Raw genomic sequence first — 16707 nt, 5'->3', positions numbered from 1 at the left:
AAACATCGGACTGTTCCATCCTGAATACTTTTCCAAATAACTGAAGTTTATCCAATTAAGTGCAAAATATCTTCATTTTGCTTCAAAGTAGAAATTGCTCAAAAAAGTACTATTCACTTCCTGTAGATTATACAGTGGAAAGAGCACCATTGAAAGTCATTGAGACTTAGCTAGATTCATCTCTGGAGTATGGCTTTGGATAAACTACTTATCTCTAAATCTGATTCTGTCTTCTGTAAGTGGACATACTACCTTCCTGCCTACTTCTTAGGATCAAATAAGATCCTGTAGGTGAAACATTTTGCAAATTCAAAAGTGTTTTGCACATTTAAGATACCATCATTTGGCCAGGGTACACAGTGACTCACTCCTGTAATCTCAGCACTTTGGGAGATTGAGGCAGGAGGTCTGTTTGAGTCCAGGAGTCCGAGGCTGCAGTGAGCAGTGTGAGCCACTGTACTCCAGCCTGGGCAAGATAGCAAGACCCTATCTCTAAAAAAAATTTGTGGCCAGGCGCAGTGGCTCACGCCTGTAATCCCAGCACTTTGGGAGGTCGAGGTGGGTGGATCACAAGGTCAGGAGTTCGAGACCAGCCTGGCCAATATGGTGAAACCCCATCTCTACTAAAAATACAAAAAAATTAGCCGGGCATGGTGGCACATGCCTGTAATCCCAGCTACTCGGGAGGCTGAGGCAGGAGAATTGCTTGAATCCGGGAGGTGGAGGTTGCAGTGAGCCGAGATCACGCCACTGCACTCCAGCCTGGGTGACAGAGCGAGACTCCATCTCGAAAAAAAAATTGTTTTTGGCCGGGTGCAGTGGCTCATGCCTGTAATCCCAGCACTTTGGGAGGCTGAGGTGGGTGGATCACGATGTCAGGAGTTCAAGACCAGCCTGGCCAAGATGGTAGAAACCCCGTCTCTACTAAAAATACAAAAATTAGCCAGGCATGGCAGTGGGTGCTTGAAATCCCAGCTACTCAGGAGGCTGAGGCAGAGAATCACTTGAACCCGGGAGGCAGAGGTTGCAGTGAGCCGAGATTGCACCACTGCACTCCACCCTGGGCGACAGAGTGAGACTCTGTCTCAATTGAAGAAAAAAAAAAAAAGAGAGAGAGAGAAAATAAAAGACTTCCCCATGAATGAAGTAAATGAACATTATAACATGTGACTCCTATGTTACTACCATTTTCCCCTCATATCCTGGTTCTTGGATATGTTTTGACTTTATTCTTTCAGCACATATTTATTGACCACAGTATGTGCCAAGCACTGTGTAGACACTAAAAGATAATCTGAGCTCAGTGGGTAGACAGTTAATAAAATCACAAATTAAAGACAGGCGCTATGGCTCATGCCTGTAATCCCAGCACTTTGGGAGGCCAAGATGGGCAGATAGCCTGAGGCCAGGAGTTCAAGACCAGCCTGGCCAACATGGCGAAACCCTGTCTCTACTAAAAATTCAAAAATTAGCCAGGTGTGGTGGCAGTGTAATCCCAGCTGCTCGGGAGGCTGAGGCAGGAGAATCACTTGAACCTGGGAGGCAGAGGTTGCAGTGAGCTGAAATCGCATCACTGCACTCCAGCCTGGGTGACAGGGACAGAGCAAGACTCTGTCAAAAAAAAAAAAAAAAAAAGAGAGAGAGGAAGGAAGGGAGGGAGGGAGGGGAGTCTGAAGCTGGAGAGGAAAACAGGTAAAGACTAGGTAGCAGAATTCTGAATCCAGAAGTTATTATTGTATTTGCATCTTCTTATATTTTTATTCCCTTTATTCTTTTTCTTCTTTTCTTTTTTTGGAGACCGAGTCTCACTCTATCACCAGGCTGGAGGGCAGAGGCGCGATCTCGGCTCACTACAACCTCTGCCTCCCTGGTTCAAGCAAATCTCCTGCCTCAGCTTCCCGAGTAGCTGGGACTACAGGCATGTGCCATCATGCCCAGCTAATTTTTGTATTTTTAGTAGAGATGGGGTTTCACCGTGTTAGCCAGGATGGTCTTAATCTCCTAACCTCGTGATCCGCCCACCTCGGCGTCCCAAAGTGCTGGGACTACAGGTGTGAGCCACCATGCCCAGCCGAGACAGGGTTTCACCACGTTGGCCAGGCTGGTCTCAAACTTCTGACCTCAGGTGATCCACCCACCTTGGCTTCCCAAAGTGCTGGGATTACAGTCATGGCCTGGAGCAACTTTTTTAAAGTTTGCCATGATCTGATCTTTTTCCTTCTTCACTTATCTCTCAAACAACTTACATTCCAGACATAAATCACCACTTCCTGAGAATGTCCTGTATTTTGTTTTTTTCCTGCATGTGCTTATGCCGTCCCCATCATCTGGGACTTCTTCCCTATCTCTGGCTATTAAGTAGTTGAATCTATCTTTCCAAGTCTACCTCTTCAGCCCTATCATAATTAAGCTTCTTTACTCTCAAAATTATTTAAATCTCCATTAAAGTTAATGGCATTGTTTGACTAGTATTACTGTTATTTATGTTTAAGCTTATCTCCCTCGCCAGATTCCCCATAAGATTCTTGATAGCAAGTGTTTTTGTCTCATTCAACAACTGTGACTTCCAGGATGGGTGCAGTGGCTCACGCCTGTAATCCCAACACTTTGGGAGACTAAGGTAGGAGGATTGCTTGAGCTTAGAAGTTCAGCCTGGGCAACATAGTTAGACCCTCCTCTCTACAAAAAAAAGGAAGGCTTGTGAGCCTCTGGTCCCAGCTACTTGGGAGGCTGAAGTAGGAAGAGCTCTTGAGCCCAGGAGGTCAAGGCTGCAGGCAGCTGTGATGATGCCACTGCACTGTGGCCTGGGCGACAGAGTGAGACCCTATCTCAAAAACAAAGCAACAAACAAACAAACAAAACCCAATTGTGACTTCCCCTCATTTTGTATCCCTTTAGCAGCTACAAAGTAGCTACTACAGTAGCCTACTCAGTAGGCCCTGCGGGGTGCATTGGCTCACACCTGTAATCCCAGCACTCTGGAAGGCCAAGGTGGATCACCTGAGGTCAGGAGTTCAAGACCATCCTGGCCAACATGGTGAAACCATCTCTACTAAAAATACAAAATAAGCCAGGCATGGTGGCACAGGCCTGTAATTTCAGCTACTTGGGAGGTTGAGGCAGGAGAATCACTTGAACCCGGGAGGCAGAGGTTGCAGTGAGCCGAGATCACCCCATTGCACTCCAGCCTGGGCTACAAGAGCAAAACTCTGTCTCAAAAAAAAAAAAAAAAAAAGGCAACTCAGTAGGCTTGTTCCTCTACGCTAGTGATTCAGTGCTGTGCTGGCACCTGCTGGTCACCTGTGGTGCAGCAGCCCTGGTCCCAGAACCTTCCTCCCTTCAGTATTAAGGGTTGTGACAGTCTGTGCTCTTACCTGGCAATCACTGGAATAATATATTAAATACTTGCCCCCCAGCACCACCTTTCAATCTTCAGAACTTTTCCCACTGACCTCCTACCCCAGAAATTTGGGCTTTACATCCTTCCCAGTACTGTAGAAATGTAAGGACAGGATCTTCAGGAACTGGGCAGCAAGAAAAGAAAGAAGCAATTTGAGAGTGGAGGATGCAAATCCCTTTCCCCCCTTCAAAGAATCGAGACTATTTCCAACAGAATTCCACTCTTTTTGACCTTTGTCTTATTTCTAGGTTGCTCTTGGGCCAGAGGCCTTCTTGGTGACAGAAGTGATGAACCGGAGGTTAAGCAGAGAGTAGGTAGGCGGGGCTCAAGGGGTGGGGCCAAGCCAAAGGGCTCTCACACTAAGTGAAGCTTCTCCATTCTGTAAGCTTTCCGGGAACATCCAAGGCAAGACTGGCACCCAGCACAGCAGGTGAGGGACCGGCAGTGACAGAATGGTAGACTTTAGGGGTAATGGTGGCAGAGGAGTCTCTAGCTCTTTCAGTCTTAGCTTTTCATATTGTGAAACTCTCGCTTGTACAATTCTTGGGTCCTTTGTAGAGCTTAGCTTAGTTTTTCTGGTGGCAAGGCAGCCTCTGAAAGACCTGGTTTTGGATGCGGTGGGGGCAGGGCTGAGGGATGCAGGTGGATCCATATCCATATGGATGTGTGCGAAATGCAAGGAAATCTTAGGAAACAAGGAGATAGATGGGTAAGGGCCAGAGGGAGAGTATGGCCAGGCCAGAGGATCATAGGGAGGACCCAGACAAGAGAAAAAGGGAGACTGAAACAGGGAGAGAGGGAGAAGACAGCGGAATAAATGTGAGACGGCAATGGGGGCAATGGAGAGCTGGGTAACAGGAAGGCCAAGGAGGAAGGAAGGCTCACATGGAGCAATCTCCTCTTCCGGCTGGGGAGCATGGTCCAGAAAGCCCCAAGGCAAGCTGGGAGCAAAACAAGGTTCAGGTTTCCACTGGAAGGATTCAGCTGGGGAAAAAAAACCCCACAGTCCCCACCTCCTCTGCCTCTTCAGACTCCCATTTTGGTTTGGGGGAGAGGGCGAGGCTGCTCCTCACTGCGGTCACAGCCACATCCTGCAGAGCAGAGGAGGGGGAAGTAAGAAGCAAAACAACCAGAAGAACCACAGGCGAAGACCATGGGGAGAGAACCCTGGACACATGGAGCTGATATGCCACCAAGAGGGTCCTGAGTTCAGTGTAGCAGAAGGCTCAGACCTTCAGGACTGCCTGCCCTTCTTGAGGTGCTGGCTTCTCGTGCTTCCTCAGTGTGCTTTAACCACACTGGGAGCATTCCGGGGAAGGAGGTTTCTCTGGATTATTTGGTTTGAAGCCCATCTTTATAATTTACTAGTGACTTTGGCCAAATTGCTAAATTTCTCTTCGCTTCAGTTTTCTCATTGCAAAATGGGGATACCTACCTTAACCTTACACAGGATTGGGAAGGCTAAGATGACTGACGTAAAGCACCTGCATATAGTAGGTTCTCAGTAAATGTTAGTTATTACTCCTATTAGGATTCCTGGGATGCTTATGCTTCTTACTTTAAAGGAAGTATAGTGCACTAGCTGCCACTGGCTTTGGGGGCCAAAAAATGAGTTGCGTTTGATCTTGGGTAAATTACTTAATGTAAGTATCATTTGCTTAGCTGTAAAACAAGGATGGTAATATCTATGCCACACAGACATATGGCACAGAGTCAGTGTCCAAAAATGGTAGCTGTAAGAATTCTGTCAGGCTGGGCGTGGTGGCTCACGCCTGTATTCCCGGCACTTTGGGAGGCTGAGGTGGGCAGATCATGAGGTCAGGAGTTCGAGACCAGTCTGGCCAACATGGTGAAACCCTGTCTCTACTAAAAATACAAAAATTAGCCGGGCGTGGTGGTGGGTGCCTGTAATCCCAACTACTTGGGAAGCTGAGGCAGGAGAATAGCTTGAACCCGGGAGGTGGAGGTTGCAGTGAACAGAGATCACACCACTGCACTCCAGCCTGGGTGACAAAGCAAGACTCCGTCTCAAAAAAAAAAAAAAAGAATTATCTGTCAGGTAAGCCCTGTCTTCACTGCAGCAGCAACAGCCTACTTCCCCTTGAGATGTAACTTGTGCTAGGCTAGCCTCCCGTGTGCCCACATTCCTCCAGCCGGGGCTATCGCCACTCCCGTGGGCTGTTTTGGAGTCAAGATTTGCTACAGCACTAAGGGGAAAAAGCAGGCAGGAGCAAGGCATAGAGGACTGAGGGGCCCCAGGGGGCGGAGAGGATGACAAACAAAGATGATGATGACATGGAAACTAAAGAAGCAACAGAAAGGGGAAAAGCCATTTCTCTCTTTCTAAGGAAGCCTGTGGCCTTTCTTCTAGTGACTGACCACATACCCCACTCTCCAGGACCCATGGAGTCCTTCAGCTCAAAGAGCCTGGCACTGCAAGCAGAGAAGAAGCTACTGAGTAAGATGGCGGGTCGCTCTGTGGCTCATCTCTTCATAGATGAGACAAGCAGTGAGGTGCTAGATGAGCTCTACCGTGTGTCCAAGGAGTACACGCACAGCCGGCCCCAGGCCCAGCGCGTGATCAAGGACCTGATCAAAGTGGCCGTCAAAGTGGCTGTGCTGCACCGCAATGGCTCCTTTGGCCCCAGTGAGCTGGCCCTGGCTACCCGCTTTCGCCAGAAGCTGCGACAGGGTGCCATGACGGCACTTAGCTTTGGTGAGGTAGACTTCACCTTCGAGGCTGCTGTTCTGGCTGGCCTGCTGACCGAGTGCCGGGATGTGCTGCTGGAGTTGGTGGAACACCACCTCACGCCCAAGTCACATGGCCGCATCCGCCACGTGTTTGATCACTTCTCTGACCCAGGTCTGCTCACGGCCCTCTATGGGCCTGACTTCACTCAGCACCTTGGCAAGATCTGTGACGGACTCAGGAAGCTGCTAGACGAAGGGAAGCTCTGAGAGCCCTGAGCCTAGCACATTCCACCTTGACAAAATGGTTGACTGAGAAAACACAGATAATGGGCTTCCTAACCCTGCTCACCTGGCACTAACACTTTTCAATCTTCAGGCTTCATTCCTTCCCAAGAGTGCTTTTGACTCTGAGACCAGCCCACCCCCAAACAGCTAGTGGAGAAGGAGCAATGCTGAGGGGTGAGGCCTCTCTCCCACTCCAGCCCCAGGACAGGAAACAGAACTGCCTGAAAAAGGTGAAGTGAAACTTGGATCTCTATTTCTCCCATAAGGGACTTCTGAAACAGGGAAGCCCCCTCCCATGTGAACCAAGGAAAGGAGGCACAGCCCAGAGAACCCCTTTGGGGATACTAAAGACAGAAGAGGGGAAGGTGGCCCTTAGAGACAGAGCTTGGACAGATGCCAGAGGCTCTGTTCCAGAGTGCAGGAAGAAGGGGCTAGGGCAGGGGACATTCTCATAGGGGAAATAAAACTACTAAAATATGCACAGGGCTCAATGTTTAATCTGTCCAGCTTCATATACCTTATAATCATCACAGAAGAAAGGAGGTATATAAACATTACTTATCTCACCTCTCATCATTTCCAAACAGGAGACTGAGGCAGATTTCCATTATTACTGAGGTTCCCTTACCTACTTCTGTTTAAGAAACAAAACAACTGTACCATAGATCAGTGCTACAAATCGCAAATAAATATGCAGTGAGGAGGAAGGCATAGAGAGAGAGGGTCTGGAGGGGAGGGGGTGTAACAAAGAGACTCCCACAACTGGCTTCCTCTTCAAACCCCAAGGAAAGCCTTCTTCCATCTGTTCCCCTCACCACAGGCTGAGCAGAACAGGTCAGAAGGGTGAACTGGTAGAATGGAGAGCTCAGGTCCCTACAGTGCTGCTTTTTCTCAGAGTCAAGAATTGTGAAAAAGTTACAGGGAATTGGTTTGTCAAGACTGAGCCCATTCAACAGGAATGGGGTACCAAAAAAAAAAAAAAAAAAAAGAATCAGCCCAAATCTGTCACTTTGAGATTGGAGAAAAGGCCAACAGTCATCCATTCTCTGTGGTGGGCTAGATCACCGATTGCCTCATCCTCAATAACATGTTTGGCTAACAAGGTGGGGAAAGTGGAGAACCAGCAGTCACTGGCTCACTGTTCCCGGGTTCTCCTCACCCCAGGGCTATAGAAATTCCATTTTTCAGCTAAGAGTGGGAAGAAATAAAATATAGCAAATAAATATTACTTCAATATTAGCACCAAATAAATTATGTCACATAGGTGGAGATGAGGAAGAAGCTGAGGGGGAGTCTCTGCTTCCCTGTTCTAAGGCCAGGGAAAGGTAAAAAGGATAGGAAAGGCAACAAGGATATAAAAAGAGCCTTTTGAGTCTAAAGGACTCAACTCTAGATTCAGCCCAAGAACTGGGAAAGGTCCAGTTCCCATTCCCTAATCTTGCCAATAAAACTGCCCCAGGCCAAGGAATTTTTGGCAGACAAGGAGGCTGGGGAGGATGGCTGGAGTGGAGGGAGGCAGGCTCATAAGCCATGTTCTTGAGCCTCACCTCAGGCTCCTCTCCCCCTGAAGTTTCTCTTTCAACATCTTGCTTCTCTCAGTCAGTTCTGGGGACATCAGAGTTTGAAGATTTCATCCTCCTGGTCCCGTAGTGTCCGGGTCCGAGAGGTACGGGTCAGCGGCACAGGACCTAGGACTGCTCGTTGCTGCATCCAAGGGGAGCTCAGGTGGAGACCTGCATCCTCCCCAGGTACCCTGCAAGTGAGGAAAGGGGGGAAAGAGTGACAGATCAAGGGAAGAACCTGACAATGGGCCAAGTGAGAGGTACATGGAAAGCTGTCTTCTAATACATAAGCTGGTTGCTTCAAGACAGTCTCAGTACCCTCTAGATAAATCCTAACCCTAATGCTCCTTCATGGATGATCAGAGCAGTAAAAACAGTTAACTGTCAGCTGGCCGCTGTGGCTCACGCCTGTAATCCCAGCACTTTGGGAGGCCGAGGCTGGCGGATCCCGAGGTCAGGAGATTGAGATCATCCTGGCTAACATAGTGAAACCCCGCCTCTACTAAAAATACAAAAAATTAGCCGGGCGTGGTGGCGGGCGCCTGTAGTCCCAGCTACTCGGGAGGCTGAGGCAGGAGAATGGCGTGAACCTGGGAGGCGGAGCTTGCAGTGAGCCAAGATCGCGCCACTGCACTCCAGCCTGGGCAACAGAGCAAGACCCCGTCTCAAAAAAAAAAAAAAAAATAGTTAACTGTCTGACTCCAATAAGAACACAGAACCCAGTTTTCCACTGCCTCTACCCATGCCAGCAGCCATCACCTCTGCTCATTGTCTTGGGGCCACATGGGGGAAAGGTATCACCTTGCCTCTGTTGGCACTGTCCTTACTTACTTGTGTTTGTGGTTAGGTAAGACAGGAATGATGGAGGAGTCTAGGGAGGAACTTATAAGGAACCATTCAAGACTCACCCATTTTCCCCTTTTTTCAGCTTCTGAGCAGCAGCCTTCTTGGACAGGCTGATCTGTGAATCAAGCTTCTTAAGGAAATCAGAGGCAGAGAGGTCATGGATGGGTGTGGGGGTTTCCTGGCCAGGTGTGGGGAGGACTTCACCATTGGCACGTCCTGCTCCTGTCTCTTGTTTCTTCCTCTCAGTTGAGTGTGGCCAAACTTCATTGTTACTTGGGTGTACTTTTTCCTCTCCATCTTTCTCTTCCTCAGAGTCTAAACCATTGAACAGGTCTCTGGGCTCTGTCAGGATGGGGATGTAGAGGGTTTTCTTCAGGAAGATGGAGTCATTAGTATAAAGGCGGTTTGCACGTTTAATCTGTTCCATCTTAAAAAAAAAAAGTCACCAAAATTAAGGACAGTAATAATGATCAATCTTACATTACATCTTGAGCTTTTTAAAGTGACTGTACAGAGTCTTCTTTGATTCCATAACAACCAAGCTAAAGTACAAAGGGCTGACATTATTTCTATTCTATAGATGAGTGGTTTTCACACTTTTTGGTCTTAGGGCCCCCTTACATTTTAAAAAATTATTGTGCAAGCCAGCCGCAATGTCTGATGCCTATAATTCCAGCTACTCAGGAGGCTGAGGAGGGAGGATAGCTTGAGCCCGGGAATTAGAGTCCAGCCTGAGTAATATAGTGAGATGCCATTTCTAAAAATTAAAAAATTAAAAATAAATGAATAAATAAATTAATGAATAAATAAAAATGAAGGAACTGCCGGGCGCGGTGGCTCACGCCTGTAATCCCAGCACTTTGGGAGGCCGAGGCGGGCGGATCACGAGGTCAGGAGATCGAGACCATCCTGGCTAACACGGTGAAACCCCGTCTCTACTAAAAATACAAAAAATTAGCCGGGCGTGGTAGCGGGCGCCTGTAGTCCCAGCTACTCGGGAGGCTGAGGCAGGAGAATGGCGTGAACCCGGGAGGCGGAGCTTGCAGTGAGCCGAGATCGCGCCACTGCACTCCAGCCTGGGCGACAGAGCGAGACTCCGTCTCAACAAAAAAAAAAAAAAAAAAAAAAATGAAGGAACTGAGGCTCAGAGAGGTTAAGCTACTTTCCTAAAATTATCTATCAAGTTAATGACAGAGCTAGAATGATAATCCTGGGTCTTTTCACTGCTTCTGGGAATGCTTTTCACACTATACTATTAACAATGTCATTAATAAATATTTATTTTGACCTATTTATTCATCACTGGACATAGTGACTGGCATCACCATCTATCTGCCTGGCCTCCCAAGGTAGAAACATCAATGTCATCCTTAACTAATACTTGCCTTTCATCACCATACCAAGTGGTCAACAAAACTGCTTCAAAAATCTCTCTCACATCTGGTCTCACCTTCAGGTCTACTGCCAAAGATTTAAAATAGACCCTCAGTATTTCTCATCTGGGGTTATTGCAACAGTTTAACTGGCCTTCCTCGCTCTATTTCTACTCATCCTCCTCTTGGCATCTATCTTTCTAAAAAAATAAATCTGATTAACCCACTACCCACCTATGGCTCCGCACTGGCTAAAAGATAAAAACCAAATTAGCATTCAAGGGCTTTCTCAATCCAGCTCCCAAAGGAAATGTCTAGATTAATCTCCCTCTGCCACCTCTACATTTTGCTATCCTGAACTTTTTATTTTTCTTTGAACATTCCATGATTTTTTTCACACTTTATTCATGCTGTTACTTCTGCCTGAAATGCTCCCACCCCCCTACTATCCCATTCTCTGCTTGGAAAACTTGTATTCATCAACTATCACTCCCTTTGTGCTACCTTCTTCAGGGCTCCCAATGCATACTGTAAATATTGCTATAATAATACATAACCCTACTATAATATTATTCACCTCTTTAAATATCTGCTTTGCCTAAACCCTATAAGTCCTTTAAGGGCAAGGATTGTGACTTGCTGTCTCTGTATCCCCAGGCAGTCATTAGCATCCTACAGACCTTGACACATAGCAGGGGCTCATTAATGCTTTATTTAAAAATTATTACTTATAATTATCTAATTATTATCATAATTAGATAATGAAATATAGAAACTACAGATAGAGTGTATTCGTATTTTCTTTCTTTCTTTCTTTCTTTTTTTGGAGACAAGGTCTCACTCTTCGCCCAGCCTGGAGTGTAGTGGCGCGATCTCGGCTCACTGAAACCTCCGCTTCCCCGGCTCAAGTGATCCTCTGCCTCAGCCTCCCCAGTAGTTGGGATTACAGGCACATGCTACCATGCCCGGCTAATTTTTGTATTTGTTGTAGAGATGGGGTTTCACCACATTGCCCAGGATGGTCCTGTACTCCCGAGCTCAAGCAATCCACCCACCTCAGCCTCCCAAAGTGCTGGGATTACAGGCATGAGCCACCACGCCTGGCCCACCACAGCCCCTTTCCAACTGAAATTTAATCTTTTCTGATTTCCTATCTTTGTGTGTGTGTGTGTGTGTGTGTGTGTGTGTGTGTGTGTGTGTGTGACAGAGTCTCACTCTGTTGCCCAGGCTGGAGTGCTGGAGTGCAGTGGTGCGATCTCAGCTCATCGCAACCTCCCCCTCCTGGGTTCAAGCGATTCTCCCGCCTCAGCCTCCTGAGTAGCTGGGATTACAGGTGAGCACCACCACGCCCGGCTAATTTTTGTATTTTTAGTCGAGACAGGGTTTCACCATGTTGGCCAGACTGGTCTCGTACTCGTAACCTTAGGTGATCCACTTGCCTCTGCCTCCCAAAGTGCTGGGATTACAGGGGTGAGCCACCATGCCTGGCCCCTATTCGTTGTTAATACCTTTACAAACTCACCACATTCTGTCACTTGTAATCATTATTTGTGTCCCTGTTCATTTCTCATTAGGCCATAAATTACATGAGGACAGCAACCATATAGTTTAAGTTTCTATCTCCCAGAAAAGTTATCACAGTGCTTTAAATACAGCAAGCATAAAAATGTTGGCTAAATTCAACATTTGTTTGAGTGAGATGGAACAAGAAAACAGGGGCAGGGATAGGGGGAGTAACCCCATCAACTTCAATGCTGTACATTTTTACATCTATCCAATTTCCCCCATGCATGACCTGAAATACTTGGTGTAGAGTACCTGTTTTGCACAAAGGAGGCCACCTTACTGGAAAGAAGGCAGAGCATTGAGGAGGAACCAAGAGCAAAGAGAGGTGGGCACTTTAGGAACTGAGAACTAAAAATCAGCTCTCCATTAGTTGCTGTAAACGTTTAATCACTCTCAACGTAAAATTTTCTGTGTGGTTAATAGAGTCAGGCAGACCTGTTTGAATCCCAAATCTGACGCTCATTATTTGACCTTAGCCAAACTGGTTAACCAATCCAAGTCTCAGTTTCTTCATCTGCCAAAAGGGAACGATAAATGTATACTTGATACAGATGTGAGGGTGAAATGAGCTAATGTATGTGAAGCCCCCAGCACAGTGTCTGGCATAATAAAATAGGAGCTGTTCCTCTCCGTTGGAATAGTAGGGCAGGACTTGTGCAACACTGTGATGGGAAAACAAAGATAAAGGCAGAACAGAGTGCAACACATTAGGAACATTTCAGGGGAGGTTACCTAGAAGGGCCACTACATTCTTCTCAGGACTAAATCCCTCCTGACTGTTGTCTTCACCCCAATCCTGGAAAACTCACCGTCACCCCATATTTGAGTGCTAGTCCAGCCAGGGTGTCTCCGGGCTCCAACTGATGCTCCAGGCGTCTTTCCCTCACTGGGGAGCAGGCCGATTGCACCAGGCTTCCATATGAACGAGCCCGGCTCCCTTGAAGCAGTCCTGACCCCCCTGGCGGGGGCTGTCTAGACGGGGAAGCCATCTCTTCACCCTGCCAACAGCTAGGGTTGCAACTAGGGGAGGTACGACCGAGACTGCGAGTGACAGGCCTGAAGTCTGGGAATGGATATTCAGGGGATTCCTTTCCCCCTCTCTCTTCCCCTGTGTCCCCGCCTCCCCAGCACTACGCCATCTGCCCCCTCCCGGTTTCTCCTCCCTCCAAGCTACTTATCCACAAATCTGTCCCTTGAGTATTCAGTCCCTCCCTAATTCTCCCCTAAGCACCCCTCCGACTTTGGACTCCCCCACAACTCCTCGCTACATTGACCTCTGACCTTTGAACTCTAGAAATAATCCTCAACACTCTTTCCTCAGTTTGCCCCCAAGTAGCCTGGCCTCAGGGCGCTCCAACATCCCAGCTCTGCCCGGTCCCGGGGTTTGTTTGCTAGAGTCAGGAACGAATCAGGCCCACCCCAGGTGAACTGTCGCCGCAGACGAAGAGCGTGAGGATTGCAAGAATTTGTAGTACACCTTCCACTCAGAGATCCTCAAAGCTCCGCTCCGCATAAGATAGGTCACACCCTCAAATTTCGGCTCCACATCTAGGTTGTTGTCCCTCCAAACGCCTCAGATCCGCCAAGATGCAAGGGCCTGGATCCAGCTGAGCGGCAAGGTCTTTGAGAAAAGACTTCATTTCCCAAAAGGCTCCGCGTCTGCGGAGTCGCAGGGCACCATAGGAAATGCAGTTCCCTCCGCGCACCAGAGAGTGGATTTCCGGATCGCGCAATGCATGCGTGGAAGTGCGTCCCCGGAAGTACGGAGGCCGACAGGAAGAGAAGGAAAAAAGAGAAGGCGCTGTCCCGCTCTTGCTACGGTGGCCTGGAGGAGTGGCGAAACCGGAACAGAGAATTTATCACTTCTGGGACTCACAGTCGTGATGTCTTTCAAGAGGGAAGGAGACGATTGGAGTCAACTCAATGTGCTCAAAGTAAGCGTGAGCGGAGAGGATCTGGAGCCGCTTCAGTCGCTCTCTGAAGGTTGGGAAGGAGCTTTGTTTCATTGCTCTGGCAACAACTCGGGGGTGCAGGAGAGAACCAGGCGACTTAGAGCTGTGTAGTGACTCCTTTTTCGGTCTATGATCGCTGTTCTCCCCAGGGTCCTTATTCCATTTCACTCCTCATTTCTATAATTTCACTTCCACCCCTCTCTCCTATCCCGCTGATCCCGTCCGGATTTCTTCCCCTACTCCCTGCAGAAAAGAAGAGTCGGGGACCTCCTAGCCAGTTACATTCCAGAGGATGAGGCGCTGATGCTTCGGGATGGACGGTAAGAGCAAGGAGTGGCTCAAGCCTGAGGGTTCTGCGGTTAGAGGCTCAATAGACTTTTTTTTTTTTCCTTTGAGACGGAGGTCTCGCGGTGCTGCCCAGGCTGCCCTCGAACTCTAGGGCTCAAGTGATCCTGCCTCCTCAGCGTCGCGATTAGCTGGGTTTACAAGCGCATGCCACCACGCCTGGCTTCAACAAACTTTTGTTATTAATTAGGACAGCAGGAGTACCTAGGATTCTTTGGCGGCCAGTGAGGACTGGAAGAAGTGGAGATTGGGTCACCAGGGAGTTGGGTTTTGCAAAGACTGCTAGGACAGGGTGGGACCTATGGCAGGGACGGGCCCAACCCTCTTCCCCTGGACCACTTATCCTCTTCTCTACCCCTGCTCAGCTTTGCTTGTGCCATCTGCCCCCATCGACCGGTACTGGACACCCTGGCCATGCTGACTGCCCACCGTGCAGGCAAGAAACATCTGTCCAGTAAGTTAGGGGGAAGACGGGATGGGAATAAACCCTCGAAATCTTTGCACACCACTCTTGGTGCTATGCTTTTAATTCTGTTTCCCTTTCTCCTCAGGCTTGCAGCTTTTCTATGGCAAGAAGCAGCCGGGAAAGGAAAGAAAGCAGAATCCAAAACATCAGAATGAATTGAGAAGGGAAGAAACCAAAGCTGAGGTAATCAGAGAGTGGAGAGTGTGTTCTAGGCAAGACTCTGCTGCACACACCAGGCTGGAAGGGCGGAGGGCTGAAGGCTCTGACTCTGTCTCCCATCTCCTTACCAGGCTCCTCTGCTAACTCAGACACGACTTATCACCCAGAGTGCTCTGCACAGAGCTCCCCACTATAACAGTTGCTGCCGCCGGAAGTACAGGTATGGGACGGGAAAGCCAGAGGTAGGAAGGCTCAGAAGGAGACAGATGGCTCTAAAAGAGTTTTCCAGTGTGTATTCTGAGGAATACTAGTGTTCTGGAGATGTTACTTAGTGTTTCAAGAAAAGGAGAATTTTGGCTGGGCGCGGTGGCTCACGCCTGTAATCCCAGCACTTTTGGAGGCTGAGGTGGGTGGATCACTTGAGGTCAGGAGTTCAAGACCAGCCTGGCCAACACGGTGAAATCCTGTCCCTACCAAAAATGTAAAAAATTAGTTGGGTGTGTGGTGTGTGCCTGTAATCCCAGCTACTCAAGAGGCTGAGACAGGAGAATTGCTTGAATCCGGGAGACAGAGGTTGCAGTGAGCCACGGTCACACCACTTCACTCCGGCCTGGGTGACAGAGTGAGACTCCATCTCAAAAAAAAAAAGAAAAGAAAGAAAAAGAAAAGGAGAATTTTGTGATTTTTAAATAAAGTTTGGGAAATGGCACTTTGTAATTCTACTTGAAGAATAACAGTTTTAAAAACTATACAAAGTCTTAAGATTAAAAAAAACTTGTAAAATTTTAAGCTAGCCTTTCCCAAATTCATGATTCTGAAATCCTTTGTATGCAGAACTTATTAATATCTTGAGAAATATAGTTTAAGAAGCACTGTTTTAAGAGGTTGGGAGTCATAGGAGAGTTGGCCCTTTCCCTTACTGCTTTTACAGACTATTCTTCTCTACCTAGACCAGAAGCCCCTGGTCCCTCTGTCTCCCTTTCCCCTATGACACCCTCAGAGGTCGAACTCCAAAGTGGGAAGATCAGTAGGGAACCTGAACCTGCGGCTGGCCCACAGGCCGAGGAGTCAGCAACTGTCTCCGCCCCTGCACCCATGAGCCCCACAAGAAGACGAGCCCTGGACCATTATCTCACCCTTCGAAGGTTAGTATGCCTAATCAGTTTCCTCAGATTTTCTTTTCTTTCTGACACCCTTGTTTCAAAGCTATTGTTTTTCCTTTTTTTTTTTTTTTTTTTGAGATGGAGTTTCACTCTTGTTGCCCCAGCTGGAGTGCAGTGGCACGCTCTCGGCTCACTGTAACCTCCACCTCCTGGGTTCAAGCGATTCTCCTGCCTCAGGCTCCCGAGTAGCTGGGATTACAGGCATGTGCCACCACGCCCGGCTAATTTTGTATTTTTAGTAGAGACGGGGTTTCTCCATGTTGGTCAGGCTGGCCTCGAACTCCTGACCTCAGGTGATCCGCCTGCCTCAGTTTCCTAAAGTGTTGGGATTACAGGCGTGAGCCACCACACCCGGACTCCCATTGTTGTTTTCCATCTTTGGTTTCATTTTGTTTTAGCCACCCAACTTACATGGCTCTCAATTTTTTCTCACCGCTAACTTTTTTTTTTTTTTTTTTTTTTGGTAGAGACAGGGTTTCACTATGTTGGTCAGGCTGGTCTCGAACTCCTGACCTCAAGTGATCCACCTGCCTCGGCCTCCCAGAGTGCTGGGATTACTGGTGTGAGCTCACCACTAACTTCTTAATAAGCCTCTTTCCTGATCGATGCTATTTTCTCTGATGTTTCCAGCTCTGGATGGATCCCAGATGGACGAGGTCGATGGGTAAAAGATGAAAATGTTGAGTTTGACTCTGATGAGGAGGAACCACCTGATCTCCCCTTGGACTGATACCCTTTTCCCATTCATTCACAAATAAATTACAATGGGTGCTGAGAACTTAACTTTCCTTAAGTCTGGTTCCTTGTTGGATCTCAGGATTTCAGATCTGTTCATTCTCATTCCAGCTACTCCTTGCCTGCAAGGTACACAGCTCTCCACACTCCTTTTTTTTTTTTTT

General features: G+C 48.0%; 3 protein-coding genes across 5 annotated transcripts; 2 read left to right on the top strand and 1 right to left on the bottom strand.

Moving 5' to 3' along the window:
* The first annotated feature begins 418 nt into the window (after positions 1-418).
* On the top strand, positions 419-6855 carry TNFAIP8L2 (TNF alpha induced protein 8 like 2). 2 transcript variants are annotated; one of them, XM_008970425.4, is made up of 2 exons: positions 419-3830; positions 5799-6855. In XM_008970425.4, the coding sequence occupies exon 2, from the start codon at positions 5804-5806 to the stop codon at positions 6356-6358; it is 555 nt and encodes a 184-aa protein (XP_008968673.1). In that variant the 5' UTR covers positions 419-3830; positions 5799-5803; the 3' UTR covers positions 6359-6855. The 2 variants fall into 2 exon arrangements, with proteins under 2 accessions (XP_008968673.1, XP_003817321.1); XM_003817273.4 differs by having other exon boundaries at positions 2700-3830; positions 5772-6855.
* LYSMD1 (LysM domain containing 1) lies at positions 6854-13405 on the bottom strand. Of its 2 annotated transcripts, none has more exons than XM_008970428.4 (3): positions 13201-13405; positions 8847-9211; positions 6854-8129 (listed from the first exon to the last, which is right to left on the bottom strand). In XM_008970428.4, exons 1-3 carry the CDS (start codon positions 13234-13236, stop codon positions 7991-7993), a joined length of 540 nt encoding a protein of 179 aa, XP_008968676.4. In that variant the 5' UTR covers positions 13237-13405; the 3' UTR covers positions 6854-7990. The 2 variants fall into 2 exon arrangements, with proteins under 2 accessions (XP_008968676.4, XP_008968675.4); XM_008970427.5 differs by lacking the exon at positions 13201-13405 and adding an exon at positions 12533-12832.
* Positions 13406-13459: 54 nt separating this feature from the next.
* SCNM1 (sodium channel modifier 1) lies at positions 13460-16591 on the top strand. Its single transcript, XM_003817271.5, has 7 exons — positions 13460-13657; positions 13925-13995; positions 14386-14474; positions 14572-14669; positions 14777-14865; positions 15596-15790; positions 16439-16591. Exons 1-7 carry the CDS (start codon positions 13460-13462, stop codon positions 16536-16538), a joined length of 840 nt encoding a protein of 279 aa, XP_003817319.3. The 3' UTR covers positions 16539-16591.
* Positions 16592-16707: the final 116 nt, after the last annotated feature.

Source organism: Pan paniscus, chromosome 1, assembly GCF_029289425.2.
Source record: "Pan paniscus chromosome 1, NHGRI_mPanPan1-v2.0_pri, whole genome shotgun sequence".
Lineage (NCBI taxonomy): Eukaryota > Metazoa > Chordata > Mammalia > Primates > Hominidae > Pan > Pan paniscus.
The sequence above is the reverse complement of the archived record's forward strand: the minus strand, read 5'-3'. Positions and strand labels throughout refer to the sequence as shown.

Coding starts and splice junctions, on each gene's coding strand:
- SCNM1 (XM_003817271.5), top strand. CDS start 13,460: ATGCGTGGAAGTGCGTCCCCGGAAGTACGGAGGCCGACAGGAAGAGAA. Junction 13,658..13,924: donor GTCAACTCAATGTGCTCAAA/GTAAGCGTGAGC, acceptor TACTCCCTGCAG/AAAAGAAGAGTCGGGGACCT. Junction 14,475..14,571: donor AGGCAAGAAACATCTGTCCA/GTAAGTTAGGGG, acceptor CTTTCTCCTCAG/GCTTGCAGCTTTTCTATGGC.
- TNFAIP8L2 (XM_008970425.4), top strand. CDS start 5,804: ATGGAGTCCTTCAGCTCAAAGAGCCTGGCACTGCAAGCAGAGAAGAAG.
- LYSMD1 (XM_008970427.5), bottom strand. CDS start 12,712: ATGGCTTCCCCGTCTAGACAGCCCCCGCCAGGGGGGTCAGGACTGCTT. Junction 9,212..12,532: donor CACTCAAATATGGGGTGACG/GTGAGTTTTCCA, acceptor TTTTTTTTTAAG/ATGGAACAGATTAAACGTGC. Junction 8,130..8,846: donor CTGAAAAAAGGGGAAAATGG/GTGAGTCTTGAA, acceptor CCTCACTTGCAG/GGTACCTGGGGAGGATGCAG.